General features: G+C 40.0%; 2 protein-coding genes across 2 annotated transcripts in view; both read left to right on the forward strand.

Moving 5' to 3' along the window:
* Positions 1-17,081, forward strand: part of LOC136872036 (probable cytochrome P450 49a1) — a 334,038-nt gene that overhangs the window by 140,911 nt on the left and 176,046 nt on the right. The window lies entirely within an intron of this gene.
* The window catches only part of LOC137500422 (probable cytochrome P450 49a1), an 88,926-nt gene that overhangs the window by 49,124 nt on the left and 22,721 nt on the right, over positions 1-17,081 (forward strand). The window contains exon 7 of the mRNA XM_068227307.1: positions 1,144-1,345. Coding sequence (XP_068083408.1) covers positions 1,144-1,345 — 202 coding nt within the window. The remainder of the gene's footprint in view (positions 1-1,143; positions 1,346-17,081) is intronic.

The following is a 17,081-nucleotide window of genomic DNA, read 5'->3' on the forward strand; positions in this document are numbered from 1 at the left end:
AGGTCAGATAGTGTTATTGTGGAGCTCAAGCAGACATTGGGAAAATTTGTTTTTCTTATTATTGTTGTTATTCCTTTTAATACACGTATCAGGATTAGGGTGCGAACTGTGTCCCACATGTGGATTTCGCCCTGTTTTACGACCATATGCCCTTTCTGACGCCAACTCTTTGTAGAGATATAATCATTTCTATTGCGTGTTTTTGTGGTGGTTGGTAGTGTGGTGTGTTCTATGAATATGAAGAAGGAAGATTTTGGGACAAATACAAACACCCAGTCCCGAAGAGGGAAGAATTAATAAGACCCAATTAAAATCCCAGACCCGGCCGGGAACTTGAATTTGGGACCCTCTGAACCAAAGTCCTGAACGCTGACTATTCAGTCAAGGTTACAGACATTTTCAGACTGTTTATCCATTAAAAATACATTTTTGCCACGCGAAGTAAATCATGCCAAGTTGTATCCTTTTAGACGTACTCATAAAACACGAAACACACCACAGATTGCCCGACTCTTTGGCTGAATGGTCAGCGTACTGGCCTTCGGTTCAGAGGGTCCCGGGTTCAATTCCCGGCCGGGTCGGGGATTTTAACCTTCATTTGTTAATTCCAGTGGCCCGGGGACTGGGTGTTTATGCTGTCCCCAACATCCCTGCAACTCACACACCACACATAACACTATCCCCCACCACAATAACACGCAGTTATCTACACATGGCAGATGACGCCCACACTCGTCGGAGGGTCTGCCTTACAAGGGCTGCACTCGGCTAGAAATAGCCACACGAAATTATTATTATACCACAGACGTATCCACTACTCAGCGGACGCGTGTCTCATTGTCTGAGACTGACCATTTTCTGAGTTGTTACAGCAAATACCAGACCATGCAATACAGCCAGCTCTGTCTGTATCAATTGACAACCCCTTTTAATACCTACTTTCATACATGAAGTTATTTTGTTTGTATTGATACTTTCTATATTCTGTAGTACGTGTCAATTTATTATTATTATTATTATTATTATTATTATTATTATTATTATTATTATTATTATTATTATTATTATTATTATTATTAATAATAATAATAATATTGCTATATTGCTCTCACTGTTACCGATATGAATTTCTCTGAAACACAGCTATTTCCCTGGTCGCACTGGACACTCGACTAGGCTGTCTAGAACGACAATTCAGTCCTGATTCTGAAGCTCAAAAGATGATCAACGCAACTCATGTGGTGTCTGATGCTCTACTTGAGCTTGATTTGAAACCTGGACTGCGTCACTTTACGAAGAAGAAGGAATGGAAGGAGATGGTGGATGCTCTGGACTGCATCAATGAGTAAGTATATTGTGAAACATATTTAATTGCATAGTTGTTAGATCACCCTTGACCGGGAGAGTTGGCCGTGCGGTTAGGGGCGCACAGCTGTTAGCTTGCATCCGGGAGATAGTGGATTCGAGCCACACTGTCGGCATCCCTAAAGATGTTTTTACCGTGATTTCCCATTTTCACACCAGGCAAATGATGGGGCTGTACCTTACTTAAGGCCTGAGCCCATTCCTTCCCACTCCTAGGCCTTTCCTATCTCATCGTCGCCATAAGAACAATCTGTATCGGTGCGACGTAAAGAAAGTTGTAAAAAAAAATAAAAAAGATCACTCTTGTTAATGCATTCACTAATAGAAGTCTCATGAGCCTGTGGTTCACTCAAATTACACCAGATGAATTCCTGGGGATAAAGCTTTCCGGGCTTAGAGATGAACAGTCTGTCCCACTTAGAAGTGAACTGCGTGTATTTGAAAAGACAGTAGTATCTGTAAATTTATCTGTATTATCCACAGTAAATTTATATTGGCTAATAACAATTACATAAATAAACCAAACCAGCTTTCGTGAAAAGCTGCTTGCGCTGCAATTTGGATACAGCATGCAATAAACTATCGTATGCGGCAGGCGAATGGCTTTGAAAGGTTATTTAATTACATTGGTACATTATGTGGGGGCTGCCTGCCCGAGACGGTACGGTCGTGCTCGGTTCAAGCGCACAGACATGTGTTCGATTCCCCGTCACGAAGCCGACGTGATTTTTATTTCCGCAGGCGCACATGGCCCTGAGGTTCACTCACCCTACACCAAAAATGAGTGGAAGATTAATTCCTGTGGGCATAGTCGACGGGGCCTAGAGATGACCACTCTAGCCCATCAAATACCGAGGTTACGGATAGTGGAATCCTTTACCTTCCAAGGGCCTTCGTGGTCTGTACGGAGATGACTTTGCTTTGTGCATTATGTGTTCAAAATATGTACAATAACATGTCACACTTTCCGCATAGTTTTGGAAATTTTGAATATGGTCATCGACAAAGATTTATGTAAGGTCACAAAAATGACGTTATCTTCTCATGTTATACATAAATGTTGACCGTCTTGTCCCATACGTAAGTATGTGGCGCCGTGAGATCCGAGAAGCAAGAAGTGTACGAAAATGGAGCTCTACGGGATATTAGGCTCTCTCGAAAGGATCGTTAAAAAAGGATAAGTAACGCTGCGAGCGCGACGGCTGTAGCTCCATCTTACCGCGCCCTTTCGTCTGGCTCCGTGGCTAAAAAGTTAGCTTGCTGACTTTTGGTTACAGGGGTCCCGGGTTTGATTCCCGGCAATGTCGGGAATTTTAACCATAATTGGCTGATTCCGTTGGCACGGGGACTGGGTGTATGTGTCGTCTTCATCATCATTCCATCCTCATCATGGCACGTAGGTCGCCTGCGGTCGTCCTGCACCTGGCAAGCCGAACTTGGCCTTGGACTCTCCAGGCACTGAAAGCCACACGCCATTTTATTCATTACTGCATCCTTTGCTATTACAAGGGTAAGTTTCAAGCGCAGTGAGAACGGTAAAAATTTCACACGAATGATGTCCCTGTAGACTACATGATACATATTTGGGATTCTCTGCAGCACTCTCAACAAAATAAGGGCCCAAAATTCTACGACCGGACACGGCGCACCAAATCATCACCTCCCAACGTTTAGTGGTTTTTGTATAACGACGTCAGATCGTTCAATCACAAAAAGAATGAGTTGTTCGATTGCTGATGAAGCCGTAAAGGTGAATATAACTTTCGTCTGAAAGTCATATGTCACAGAATAAACCTGGATCCTCGTAAGTCATGGACAGTACTCGGCTCCAACATTGTAATCGGGCTCGCCGATTCCTTTTTGTTAGACTCTGCACAACTTGAATGCCTTAGGGTACGTCCATAGTGCACCGCTTCCCGCTTCCTGCTTTATCGCGGCGGGCGAGCGGGAAAGAAAAGATAGTGAAAACTGATTGGGGCGGCCATAGTGCACCCGCCTACCTGCGTTAACCAGCTCAAACCACTTCTACCCGCTTTAACAGGAAATAATTTTTATTTCTTTTCCCCGCTTGAACCGCTTTACCGCCCAACACGCACGGTCAGTCTGCGGTTTATCTTCCGGCTGCGCACGTTGTTCTCACTGTTGCTTTTATAAAATAGAAGCGGATAAAGATATTTTAATCTCCAAAGTATTTATGTAAAGTGTAATTTGGGACATAAGGTTGCAAGCCCATGCCAACGTTGTTGACAAAGCATGGAAGGAAAGAGCTTCTGAAATGGGTGTTGAAGACGGTACGTGAGAAATAGACAGTACTTTTATTATTATTATTCATCATCATTAGTCGTTGTGCTCATTACTGAGCGTCGTGACCTCATAACTCCATCATTTCCTTGTTGCAACCTTGACAAGATGTCTCCATCCAGAGCGGTTTTCACATTTCGTTAGTATGACCTGAAGTGGTAGCCTAGTGATCTTCTTCGCCTGATCTATCCATCTGCTTGCTGTTCTTCCTCGTGGTCTACTGCCTTCAATTTTGCCTTGTAAAATTACCTTTTCCAAGTTCTCTCCGTCTCGTCTCAAAATGTGGCCAAGGAACTGGAGGTAACGTTCACTCACACGGGAAGATAGACGTTTCTTGATGCAGAGTTCTTCCAGAATGGAAACATTAGTTCTTTTTTCTGTCCAGGATACACGTAGCATTCTCCGCCAACACCACATCTCAAAGGCATCAATGCGCTTTCTGTCTTTAGCATTCACGGTCCAGGTCTCACAGCCGTACAAAAAGACGGAGAACACTAGTGATTCTACCAAGCGCATCTTCGTGGCTTTTGATATTGCCTGGTTCTGCCAGATCTTAGTAAGTTTAACCATTGCAGCACGACCTAAGACAATACGTCTTTTTACCTCTTTATCACAGTTTCCCGTGTCGTTGATGACATGCCCCAAGTATACAAATTCCTTAACTATATCCAGGTCTTTTAGGTATCCCGTAAGTTGGATTTCACCTTGCCGATGAACTACCATTAGTTTGGTCTTTTTTATGTTTATCTCTAGACCATACTGAAGACTAGTGTTCTTCACCCTTACAAGCAAGTCATGAAGTTCCTCTTCACTACCAGCGATGAGGGTAGTGTCATCTGCAAAGCGTAGGTTATTAATTTTTCTGCCACCAATCGAAATTCCACCATTCCAGCCATTGAGAGCTCTTTTGATGACACACTCTGCATAGATGTTGTAGAGTTGAGGTGATAATATACAACCTTGCCTTACTCCATTCGTCACATTGAAAATGCCTGAGAGATCACCATCTACCTTTATGGTTGCTGCGTGGTTTTTATACAGGCTTTTCAGTAACGATATTAAGTGCAGTGGAACCCCAAATTCCTTTAGCACCTGCCACAACTTGTCCCACATAACACAATCAAAGGCCTTTTTGTAGTCCAGGAAGCAAATAAAGGCAGGGACACAAAACTCGCGACATTTCTCAATTATCTGTCTCATGTTCAAGATAGACTCTCGTGTTCCTTTACCTGCAACAAAGCCTGCTTGTTCTGCGGATATCTGAGGTTGCAGGAATGGTTTTAGGCGTAGATTTATTATGTAGAGCAGAACTTTGCTTGCATGGGATATTAATGCGATAGTACGATAATTGGAACAATCCCTTATAGACCCCTTTTTGTGAAGAGGGATTAGTATTGATGTTGTCCAGTCCTTGGGCCATTCACCAGTTTTCCACACCATATTACATACCAAATGTAAAACACGCATGCCCTCCTCCCCCATCACTTTCAGCATTTCTCCCGAAATACCATCCATACCTGGGGCTTTGTTGTTCTTCAAATGATTGACAGCGTTCACAATTTCAGTTAATAAAATATCAGGTTCTTCTTCATACCTCAAAGAATTTTCCTGTTCGGCAGAATTATTTCCTTTGCAATACAGCATTTCACAGTATTGTTTCCACCTCTCTATTGCTTTGTTCTTTTCAGTAATGAGGTTGCCATCTTCATCTTCAATCACCCATGTGCGTGTTTTGAACTCATGGGTAATGCTGTTGACTTTTTTAAAAAGATCACGTGTTTGATTCAGCCTATGATGTTGGTCTATTTCATCACAAATACTGGTGAGATACCGTGTCTTGTCAGTTCTGCAATTGCGTTGTATTTTGCGGCAAAGTTCACTGTATGCTTCTTCGTCTTGCTTGGATTGAATGCCACGTTTCTTTAGTGTGCTCCGCTCTTCTATCAGCAGTAGAGTGGTGTTCGATATCCAGGGGTGCTTAGCTTGGGAAGAATTAGTAAATGGTTCAGGGAGAGAAGAGTTAATGATTGTCTTGAGGTTATCCCATGTTTGGGAGGCTGATCCTTCCTCCTGCACTTGCTGGAGTTTTGGCCTTATTCTTTCTCCAAAATCTTTGAGAGCCTTTTTGTCAGTAACGCGAACTTGTGTCACTCTCTTCTTCTTGGTCAGCTTCAGTTTGATCCGCATTTTCATGGATAGCATAATGTGGTCACTACCACAGTCTGCTCCAGGATAGGTTTTGCAATCCAGTACAGAAGTCCGCCATCGTTGCCTCACCAAAATGAAATCAATCTGATTTCGAACCCTGTCGCCAGGAGAAATCCATGTGTATCGACGCCGTGGGTGATGTTGGAAGAGAGTATTGCAGATAGACAGGTTATTGCCAACACAAAACTCCAGTAGACGCTGACCACGCTCATTCCTCACACCTAGACCGTGCCTTCCAACCACATGTCCCAAATGATTATCTTCAATAGTCTCGCCTATCTTCGCATTAAAATCACCCTGAATGACTAACATTTCCTTCTGAGGAATCTTTCTGATGGTGTGTTCCAGCAACTCGTAGAATTCATCGATTTCTTCATCCACTGCAACTGCAGTAGGAGCATAAACCTGAATGAAGTTGATCCTACACGGAGAAGCATTCATCTTATTATTATTATTATTATTATTATTATTATTATTATTATTATCAACAAAAATTAAATCGTCATTATTATATCAAACAACTACATTAGTAGTCACTAAACTGTGATAGTACATATATCACACCCCAGAATTATATGTAGAAGTTAGAGATATTATTGTCAGTATTCTATTATTATTATTATTATTATTATTATTATTATTATTATTATTATTTCATTTGTATACTTTGCCATTTATATTGGTAAGCTGGAAGATATCCACATATGTAGGTATGAGTAATCTGTTTTGCACGAGTGGGAAAACATTGCTGTAATAACTCTGGTAATTTGAATGAGTCATATGGCTACCCCAGTGTCTGTGGTGATGTACTTGTGTCAGGAAATTCCATTAGTCATGTATATATCCCAGCCTGATGAGATGAGCTTGTTGTTGTACCAGGGAAATTTGATGATTCATGTAAAACTCCCGAGTGTTTGTTTATAACTTGGGAGAAAGAAGAGGTTCACTCATGATTGGCTGGCAAGCACCAATCCAGACGTATCATCTGAGAGGAGGGGGATGTTGATGTCTATAAAGGTTGATCATACGGCGGCAAACAGAGACATTGTAAGGAACATTGTAAGGGTGATTGTAGAGGTGATTGTAAAGGAACGAGAAGGAAGATAACTACAACTACAACTGACGCACTGTACGGGAAGGAAGTGGTGCTGATACACGGTGGTGGAGTGACACGGCTGCAATGGACTGGACTTCAAACGTTCGTGGAGCGTCGTCTTGTTATGTTCGTGGAAAGTGGATGATTGTGGAGAGTGCTTGCGCATTAAGTATTGTAGCACTTGTGGCGGCCTAGCATTATATGTTGGTGAAAGCTATCTCAGACTTTCCATAAATTTATGTTGAGGATCGACAGACGTGTGTATATATCTTTACAACAAGTGTTAAAATATGTTAACACAGTAGTACAAGGTACAGTATCTGTGTGATGTAATAACTGCCGATTATGAGAATCGGTAAGTCAAATTGATATAGAGACAGTGAAGGGTATTTATCTTCATACATGTACATTGTTCATCGGACTATCTACAAATGGTAGCTTAGTTCTCGCTTTCGTTTTCCCACGATTTTCATTATTATTGTTGTTGTTGTAAATATGGAGTCTTCCAGCAATATTTTATGTGTGTATTATATGTATAATGTTGTATGTTGATGAGGTGCTCATGCACGGAATTTGTTAAGAATATAGTTAGCTATTTTAGAATCAGTGTTTTTGATGAACCTAGGTGCAGTTCCTACCTAATTAGTCGTTTTCAGAAGGTTAGGTAAGGCCTGCAGCAGATGTACCAGTACGCAGCATCATGTACACGCCCTGGGATATAAAGTTTATCATGCTCTTATCTAAATTTGAGGGATCCATTCTGGTGAACTCTGGCGCCCATACTACGGACATTTCGGTTAATTATGCTTATTAATTTTATTTTTTGAGTAATTTTATTTATATATTTTATTCATGATTTTATTTATTAGTAGCCATTAAAAACATTACTGCATTTCCCAGTAATGTGTTTTCAGATATTTCCTAATAGTTGAATAGTTTTGAACGGGGCTTCAGATGATCAGCGAGTTATTAACAGTGTAAAACTAAATAATCAATCGATAAACTAATAAATCTGTTTGTTTTCTCAGATGGGGTTCTGCGGAAAAAGTGAAAGTATCTGAGAGAACAATTCGCCATAGAAATGGGAAAGTTCCCTCCCTGTCGTTCAGGTGATGCTGGCGGTCATCCAGAATCCAAATGGCCGTATTCTAAATCACTGACGTTTTTAGTGGGCACCAAGAACTACATCGAGCAACTTGAAAAACAGTAAAACTCCAGCTCATCAGGAAAATGAGCATTCTGAAATGGTTGCTCACACTGCAGCTGGGTGTGGAGAGTATTCAGGAAGTGGAAAAAAAACGCACAGCTCAGGAAACACAGCAGGATGAAATCATAGGCTTGCCATGAAAATGGAAGCGAGACGAACTAAGTTCAAAGTATAACCAGAAAATGATACTGATTGAGAAAAAAAGGCTTCTTTGTTGGAACGCGTCATACAAGAACGCAGATGTGACCGATGTGACGGCAATGATGATGCATTGTTCTTTCGAAGTGTTTTGGCTTATGTAAGCAAAATACCGCACCATTAGAAAGTGCAACTCAGAAATAGAGTTCAGCAATTAGTTGACGAGTTCGTTTATCCGAATTTCCAAGATATTTCACACATTCCCAGCCCTAATTCCAGTCATGGTGGTACTACATACTCAAATGAACAGACCGTTCAGACCGCACTTCATGGTGATGCATTTGAGACATTGTGCAACTGTTAGGTGAATTTATGTTACGTTAGAAAGTGTAATGCTAAACATTTTCATTAATATTTACTTCGTATTCATTCTCTAATAAAATTAGTTTTGAAAAAGTGTACTTTTAACGCTTCCGCCATTAATTTATCGTTGAAATTAAATGTTTTTATTTTGTTTTATAAGACGATTTACGTCGCACCGACACAGATAGGTCTTATGGCGACAATGGGACAGGAAAGGTCTAGGAGTGGGAAGGAAGCGGCCGTGGCCTTAATTAAGCTACAGCTCCAGCATTTGCCTGATGTAAAAAAGGGTAACCACGGAAAACCATCTTCAGGGCTGCCGACAGTGGGGTTCGAACCCACTATCTCCCGAATACTGGATACTGGTCGCACTTAAGCGACTGCAGCTATCGAGCTCGGTAATTAAATGTTTATAGCCCAACTATTGTTATAAAATCCTGTTCAAAATTGCCACATCATCTCATTTTCCCTTTTGTATAAATAAAACAATCAAAACTAATAATTCTAAACTACTTTCCTCAAAGTTACCGTAAGACGTTCTTCTGGAAGAATTTTCTGTTGGTGAAAGTTACACCATCCTTTTCTTATCCGTATTCGATTTTATTCAAGATGTAGTCTGTTCATCCATTCGGAAATATTCGTAAAATTTCTCGGGGTGAGCTTTCAGTTGAGGTAACAAAGTACGTTATTCCCCTACTTTAAGGCGAGTTCTGTTCATTTCGTACTGCGCGAGTTGGCCGTGCGGTTAGGGGCGCGCGGCTGTGAGCTTGCATCCTTAATTAAGGCTACGGCCGCTTCCTTCCAACTCCTAGGCCCTTCCTATCCCATCGTCGCCATAAGACCTATTTGTGTCGGTGTAACGTAAAGCCACTAGCAAAAAAATGTTCATTTCGTGGACTTTTTTAATTCTTTCTTGTTTAATTTTATGATAAATAATATCTGTTGTCAATATCATACACATTAGATCCTCGCGTGACACCTCTATCTTGCCTACTGACAGATGCTTCCGGCCTTCCGCGAGCGGTGCACTATAACAACCACCAGCTAGAAACGCGTGGGTTTACCTCGCTGCTTGCAACTGGCGCGGTTAACGCGACAAAGCGAGAAGCGGGAAGCGGTGCACTATGGCCGTACCCTTACGCAGATGCACCCAGCTCCTTCAACATTCGCTGAATAGACCTTTCTCTCAATCCGAATTTGGTGGTGGTGGTGGTGGTGGTGATTATTACTTTATGGCAACCATATTCTATTAACACTAATCGGAGGGAAACTTTTAAGGGTTCCATCAGTTCGAAAAATGAAGGTATCGCCCAAGGAAGACAAGGCCTCGACACCGAATACCGTCGGTGTCAAAAAGGAAAAAAAATTCACCAAGGGAAGTCAGATAAGTTAGGCGAAGCTAAGGAGCATTTTATATGTAATTGGAAGCAATGCCAGGACTCAGCTAAGGGCCACGTGGTCGCGAAACCACGCTTCTAAGTTAAGAGCCCCTGGGTCCACCATTTGTCGCCTCTTACGACAAAGAGAGGAAGGAAAACATGGATGTTACTCTACCAGGTGGTGATTATTGTTTTAAGAGGAAGTACAACTAGGCAACCATCCTCTATATAACACTAATCAGAGAGAAAAATGGAAGGGGTCCGACATGTCGAAAAATGAAGGTATCGGCCAAAGGAAGACAAGGGCCGCGAAGGACGTGAAAATGAAAGACTCCCTAGCCCTCGCAAACCTAATAGCCTCGGGGTCCGAAAAGAACAAGAGTTGACCAAGGGAGGTCGGATAGGATAGATGAAAGTGAGGAGCTTGGCACAAGTAAGTGGAAGAAATGCCAGGACTCAGCTGAGGGCCCCGTGGTCGCCAACCCACGCTCTATAGTTCAGAGCCCCTGGGGCACCTTTTAGTCGCCTCTTACGACAGGCAGGAGATACCCTGGGTGTTATTCTACCGCCCCCACCCACAGGGGGATGTTACTCTACCACCCCAACCCACAGGAGGGTTGATCAAACCGTGTTTCAGCGATGTTCGTCCTAGATTAAGCTTTGGTGATTGTAACACCAATAGGGAGAATTTGACCATGAGTCTCGTTTATGGTGACGGATTTGGACGCTCTTTTGTTCCGTTTCGTTGACATAAAAACGATTGCGCACGATGGAAGTTTTCAACGACAGTTAACATTGTTCTGATATTTGTAGCTCCTTATTAAATCGCTCCTCACACTGTTCCTTAACGAGAAGAAAAGTCGGCCAATTATGACGTCCCACTCTTTAGAACCGGAAATAATGTTCCACGATAAACACTTCTTACTCTCTTGTGGGAATCTTCATTGCCGAAATAAATAGGCAAATCACAATATGTCAAACTATTCCATACAATACATAAATACTCCGTTGCAAGGGAAACTTGGCCAGGACATGAGGAATAATTTCCGTGTAATTTGTTTTGCCACATGCGGTATAATTTTTCATTTATACCCATACACCCCTTTGTTCTGCACACTAAACCCTGTTATTTTTCAAAATTTCAAGCATGTTGGCCCGGAGCCATTCCGGTAAGTATTCTGTGATACTTTTTTGTTCACTAAAATTTCCCCGGCATTAATATGCATTACTTTTGTAAATATGAATCTGAACAGAGTTTCCTAAAAACTGATCATTGTATTCTGATTCGGGGACTATTTGTTTTGTAAATATGTAAAGAAAAATTATGATCGTCGCCATAAGACCTATCTGTGTCGGTGCGACGTAAAGCCAATAACAAAAAAAAAACATGCTATGTTTTACAGTTTTAAGTCCTTATTTTGAAACATTGTTACTGTAGGGCAATTCAGCATTGTGAACAATCCAAAATTATTTCAGTTACAAATAATGAACTTCATTTCGGGTTCGTATTGAGACTTTCCTAAGTCGCTGACTAACTTTTGAAACATATATCTATATATAACTGCATTTCACTTGAAAATATGAATATCTGCATTTAAAATGGAAATTATGAAAATTAACATTCATTAAATAAAATACACACTCGTCGGACCTTGTACTCACACTTACTTGTTACCTGCTTACTTACACATACGTTATTTGAAGGGCGCCAGCTGCCACTCAGTGCAGCAATAATAGAATGAGACTCTTGACTATCTCTAGGGTGTGGGGTTATAAGCTTACTTTTGACAACATACCATATAAGTTCTGGGAAAAGGAGATTGGCGTTCGGTTTCCCCATTAATTTTGAGGTTAAGATATTTTACTGTCAATGAAATGAAACTATGAATTCGTTTGATAGAACAATATATATTCTTTAAATAATATATCAAAAAATAGTGAGTCTTGTTGCGATAAAACAGATGAGAATATGAAATTATGACATTGCAACTGAAAGAAACTGGGCATGAATTTGAATTCTTCTTGACCGGACATTTAACAATTTATACGAAATAATTCCCTCGCTGATTCACTTGACTGTACCTTCAACACTTTGAGTGTAATTACGACGTAATCCATTGCTCTGGTGTTTACTGTAGATGTGTCACGCCTAACTTGGTGATACATCCTTGTGACTGCTTCTTCTCCATATCATCTGACTTCTTTGTTAGTCAATATGGTATTACCTCTTGGCAGGTCCAGGGTTGCCCTCTCTGACTTCATGGTAAGCCCTTGCGTCCGTGTCTTCCACTAAGTGACGGACCAACCTTTTGGTCTCACTCTCTCAATGACCAATAATTAATGGCTCACTGAGTCTTCACCATCTCTCGTTCACACTCGTTAACTGACCAACTAAGGCCTCTTGATCTAGTAGACTTCTTCACTGTACTGCATCCGTATAACTAATGACTGACGCTACAATATGCATCCACCTTATATAGACGTTGGTTGACACAGCTACGTAATCTCCAGAAATAACCATGACATACTCCCACAACGCGGCAAATATTACATACAGTTGTGAAATAGCCCGGAGGCGGCTGACTCTCTGAGCGCATATTCTAAATAAATACGATGACGTAGCCATGGCGCGGCAATGACTTGACAGAATCGCCACCAATCTTGCACAATGAACCAACGTCACATCCCATCTCTGATATATACAACAATTCTCACTGTACAGGTATTGAGTGTTATTCTACACATACGTATATATGCATACATCTAAGTACAATCTTGCAAGCAAAAGGCATTGCAAAATAGAATTGAATAAGACTGATAATTACAATAATAGTAATAATATCACAGATAAAATAATAATAATAATAATAATACTGACATAACAATAATAATAATAATACAGATAAAATAATAAAAATGCAGATATCATCTTGTAACGGGATTTGAACCGTTACAATTCGCCTCCCTCATAAATAAATCGAAGAACAAAGAATCGAGTGATATATGAACAACATAATATAAATATAACACTGACACATATAAACACTTTAAATGAGTATACAACAATAATTTTCTTTTTCAACATCCATACATTTTATAAAATATCAAAGGTATGAGAATTTTTCTCGCACATTGTCATCGCAGATAACTGTCCAGTGTCCCATTCTCATACAATACACAAGAGCATAGCCCTTAATTTAACACACACAAATAATTGTCAATCAATATACAACATTCTTCTCCTTTTTTAACATATCAAAATATTTTGTGAAAATTCACTTATATGAGAAATTTTCTCGCATATTGTTATCGCAGATAACTGTCCAATGTCCTGTTCTCAGTTTTGTCACACAGAACATGACAATGTAGCACTTATTCTTCCAATGCACCAGTACGACACTTGGTTCACACGCAAATTCACATATGTTAGTTTTATTTTGCCAGTTTCTCACAAAATTTAATCACCTTACTCTTATTTCAACAAATCTCACGTGAAATACTTCCTTACATGTATAATACTATAAATAGCGACAATATCCCCTTCCTGATCTTATAAGAATATGCACACTTCCCGATGCGGTTCACAATAGTGAAATACCCCTGATACAAAGAATAACTTCAAGATATTTCCCGCCTCTGCAGATGATGAAATGGAACTCTGAGTAGCACTCTGCCACTCAAACTGAATCAATTTTGCCCTTATTAACTTACATATCTCAATAAATCACATCCTTCAAAACGCTGAATGAGTTCTTCCACTGTTTCAGGCCTCTGTTGGTCTGCCTCAATCCTCTGATTCATAAGCCTGCCGTCAATACACAGCCTGACTGACCCATCCTTCTTGGCAACGATAATTAAAGGATTAATACTATGGCTACAAGATGGTTCAATTATACCGTAATCCAGCATAATGTTAATTTGTTCTTAGACTTCACTAGCATTTTTAAGTTGAATGGGGTACTTACCTCCCACAAATAATGAATGGTCATGTATTACAAATTTATGTTCATATACGTGTTCTTCCTCACTTATCACTAAATACATCTCGATGCTTACCTAACATCGAACACAATTACTCCTCCTGTAATTCACTCAAATTACCTCACGTCACTGCCTCATACCGACTATCCCGCGGATACTGGTCGTTATAGACACGTAGCACACCCAACAAAACATTTCCTCTCACTAGGAACAACTTCACTTACCTCTCATATACTTCAAAGAACACACGTCACCAACACACTTACCTCAGACCATGATAATTTACACGTACTTCTTTGCTAGTTTTCCTCCCAGAACAAACACACACTACCTAAATTCAAGTCTACTCTACTTCCATGATTTGCAACCAAGTCAGCTCCTATAATAACTTAATACACAAGCTTTGGTACAACAAGGCATAGTTGAAACTTACATATATCTTCAATTGACTGGTACCGCTATCTTATTTACTCACTATGACTTACCCAACGGCTGTTATAATATCTAATAGTGCCTTCACTTACCTTCTTCATATCACAATTTCCATCATCGGAGTTACTACATCACTATTTACTTACTTACAGTATATTCTCAGTATTATAAGTACTTACATCACTTACCAGAACACTTCTTACGTCTAACTTATGCTACCATTAATTACTGCATGATCTACGACTACGGCACTACTTAAATATCTCACTTAACATTACTTAGGTCACAATCACACTATACTTAAATCTACTTTCACTACACAACTACTTATACTACATACCTGTTCAACTTCTAACTTCAGCCTGTCCACTTAACTTACCCGATTCCCTGTGAATCTGAAATACTCTGGCTCGATAAGGACACCTGGATAACATTCATATTAAGACTATCATAGTCTCCCTGATAACTCAAATCCGTACGCCTCCCATCTTCCGATTCTCTCTGATTACTCTTCTGACCTTCTCTCTCATAACTCAAAAAACATACGCCTCCCATCTTCCGATTCTCTCTGATTACTCTTCTGACCACTATCACCATCAACACAACTATTAATCCTCTGCGGATCATGATCACCCCCTCTCCTCTGATACACTGCTAACGTTTTCCCCCTTCTCTCTACTATACTACTTTCCCCAGATATCATGCGCTCTCTCTCGCGCACGCGCCCTTGCACACATTCCTCCCAAAGCCTATCAATGAGCACTTTAAACTCTCTTAAATTAGACACATTATTCCAGTATACTCGAAACCATATTTTACTTTCACCGATAAAAACATTAGACAAAATTTCCAGCACGTATTCCCATTCAATAACATTATTCCTCAACTTACTTGCAAATCTTTTCTCAACTATTTTTACCAATTCTACAGTACTGAACTGTTTTCCAGAAAACTTGGTTAAATCACGATCCCTACTGAACAAACCACTCGCTACTATCTCCTCACCAGCCGACTCACCTGCAAATTCAAATTCCTGCCGTATCACTCCCTGGCAGTTCACAACTTCTTCTTCTTCTTCTTCCGCTGCTCTATCAGCATTCTCTTCCACTATTCTCACGTCTTCCTGCAATTCTTCCTCTCTCTCTCTCACCTGCTGTGATAGCGTTTCCTGTTCGTTCCGTAGTTCCCTGACTTCCACAAGTTTGCTTTCAATTTGTTCAATTCTACTAATCTGTTCCCTCGTATCTTCCCTAACTGCATTGTAAACTCTGTCCAATCTGTCCTCGACTACTTCATAAATTTCTTCCCGATTACTAGAAATTTTATTCCTTAACAGTACGATATTATTACTGTCCCCTGTACATATTTCTTTGACTTGCTCGGTCTGAATATGAAGACTGCTCCGATTCAACTTCATTTCATCTTCAATTTCTACGCACTCTTTATTTGACTTACTTTCTAACTTAGATGTTTGATTATTTATCTCTAATATCTTAGTATCTATTTTAGAATTTAGTGATTCACTTAACCTATCTAATTTATCATCGATCACATTAAAATGTTCGTTACAACTACCAATCATTTCTTCCATCTGTTTATTATTTTCATTACTAGTATCAATCTCTTTCTCTCTCTTACTACAGCTACCAATCACTTCTTCCATTTGTTTCTTATTATTTTCACTACTAGTATCAATCATTTTCTCCCACTTTTCCAAACTCCTATTCATCATTTCCTCGAACTCGTCCATTTTGGCCATGAACAAATTAACAAAATCTTGGTTTATTCCCCCCGCGATTTCCTTTTGAGTTTCAGTGTGCTTCTCAATTTCTGCACTTTCTTGAATTACCTCAGAAGCTCCCATCGTATTCACCTGCTCCCTACTGTGAATTTCACCTTGGATGTCCGCAGAAGCAATGACCTCGTCGTCACATGACTTGTTATTGTCTTCCTTATCCATCTTTGGTTCACTAGTAATAGTACGCGATCTCAAATTAATTTCCCTCTTCAAATCCCTTGACATATCCCCAAAATACAAATATATATCACAAAATTACACTCCTAATATTTGCCGGTAATAATTCCGTTGGCTTAAATTTGCATACTCCTCCCAAAATGAACCTATGATATGCTGTCATTCAGACCAAGTTCTGAATTTATTCGAGTCCCACGTTGCGTCGACACATTGAGACTTTCCTAAGTCGCTGACTAACTTTTGAAACATATATCTATATATAACTGCATTTCACTTGAAAATATGAATATCTGCATTTAAAATGGAAATTATGAAAATTAACATTCATTAAATAAAATACACACTCGTCGGACCTTGTACTCACACTTACTTGTTACCTGCTTACTTACACATACGTTATTTGAAGGTCGCCAGCTGCCACTCAGTGCAGCAATAATAGAATGAGACTCTTGACTATCTCTAGGGTGTGGGGTAATAAGCTTACTTTTGACAACATACCATATAAGTTCTGGGAAAAGGAGATTGGCGTTCGGTTTCCCCATTAATTTTGAGGTTAAGATATTTTACTGTCAATGAAATGAAACTATGAATTCGTTTGATAGAACAATATATATTCTTTAAATAATATATCAAAAA

Source organism: Anabrus simplex, chromosome 4, assembly GCF_040414725.1.
Source record: "Anabrus simplex isolate iqAnaSimp1 chromosome 4, ASM4041472v1, whole genome shotgun sequence".
Lineage (NCBI taxonomy): Eukaryota > Metazoa > Arthropoda > Insecta > Orthoptera > Tettigoniidae > Anabrus > Anabrus simplex.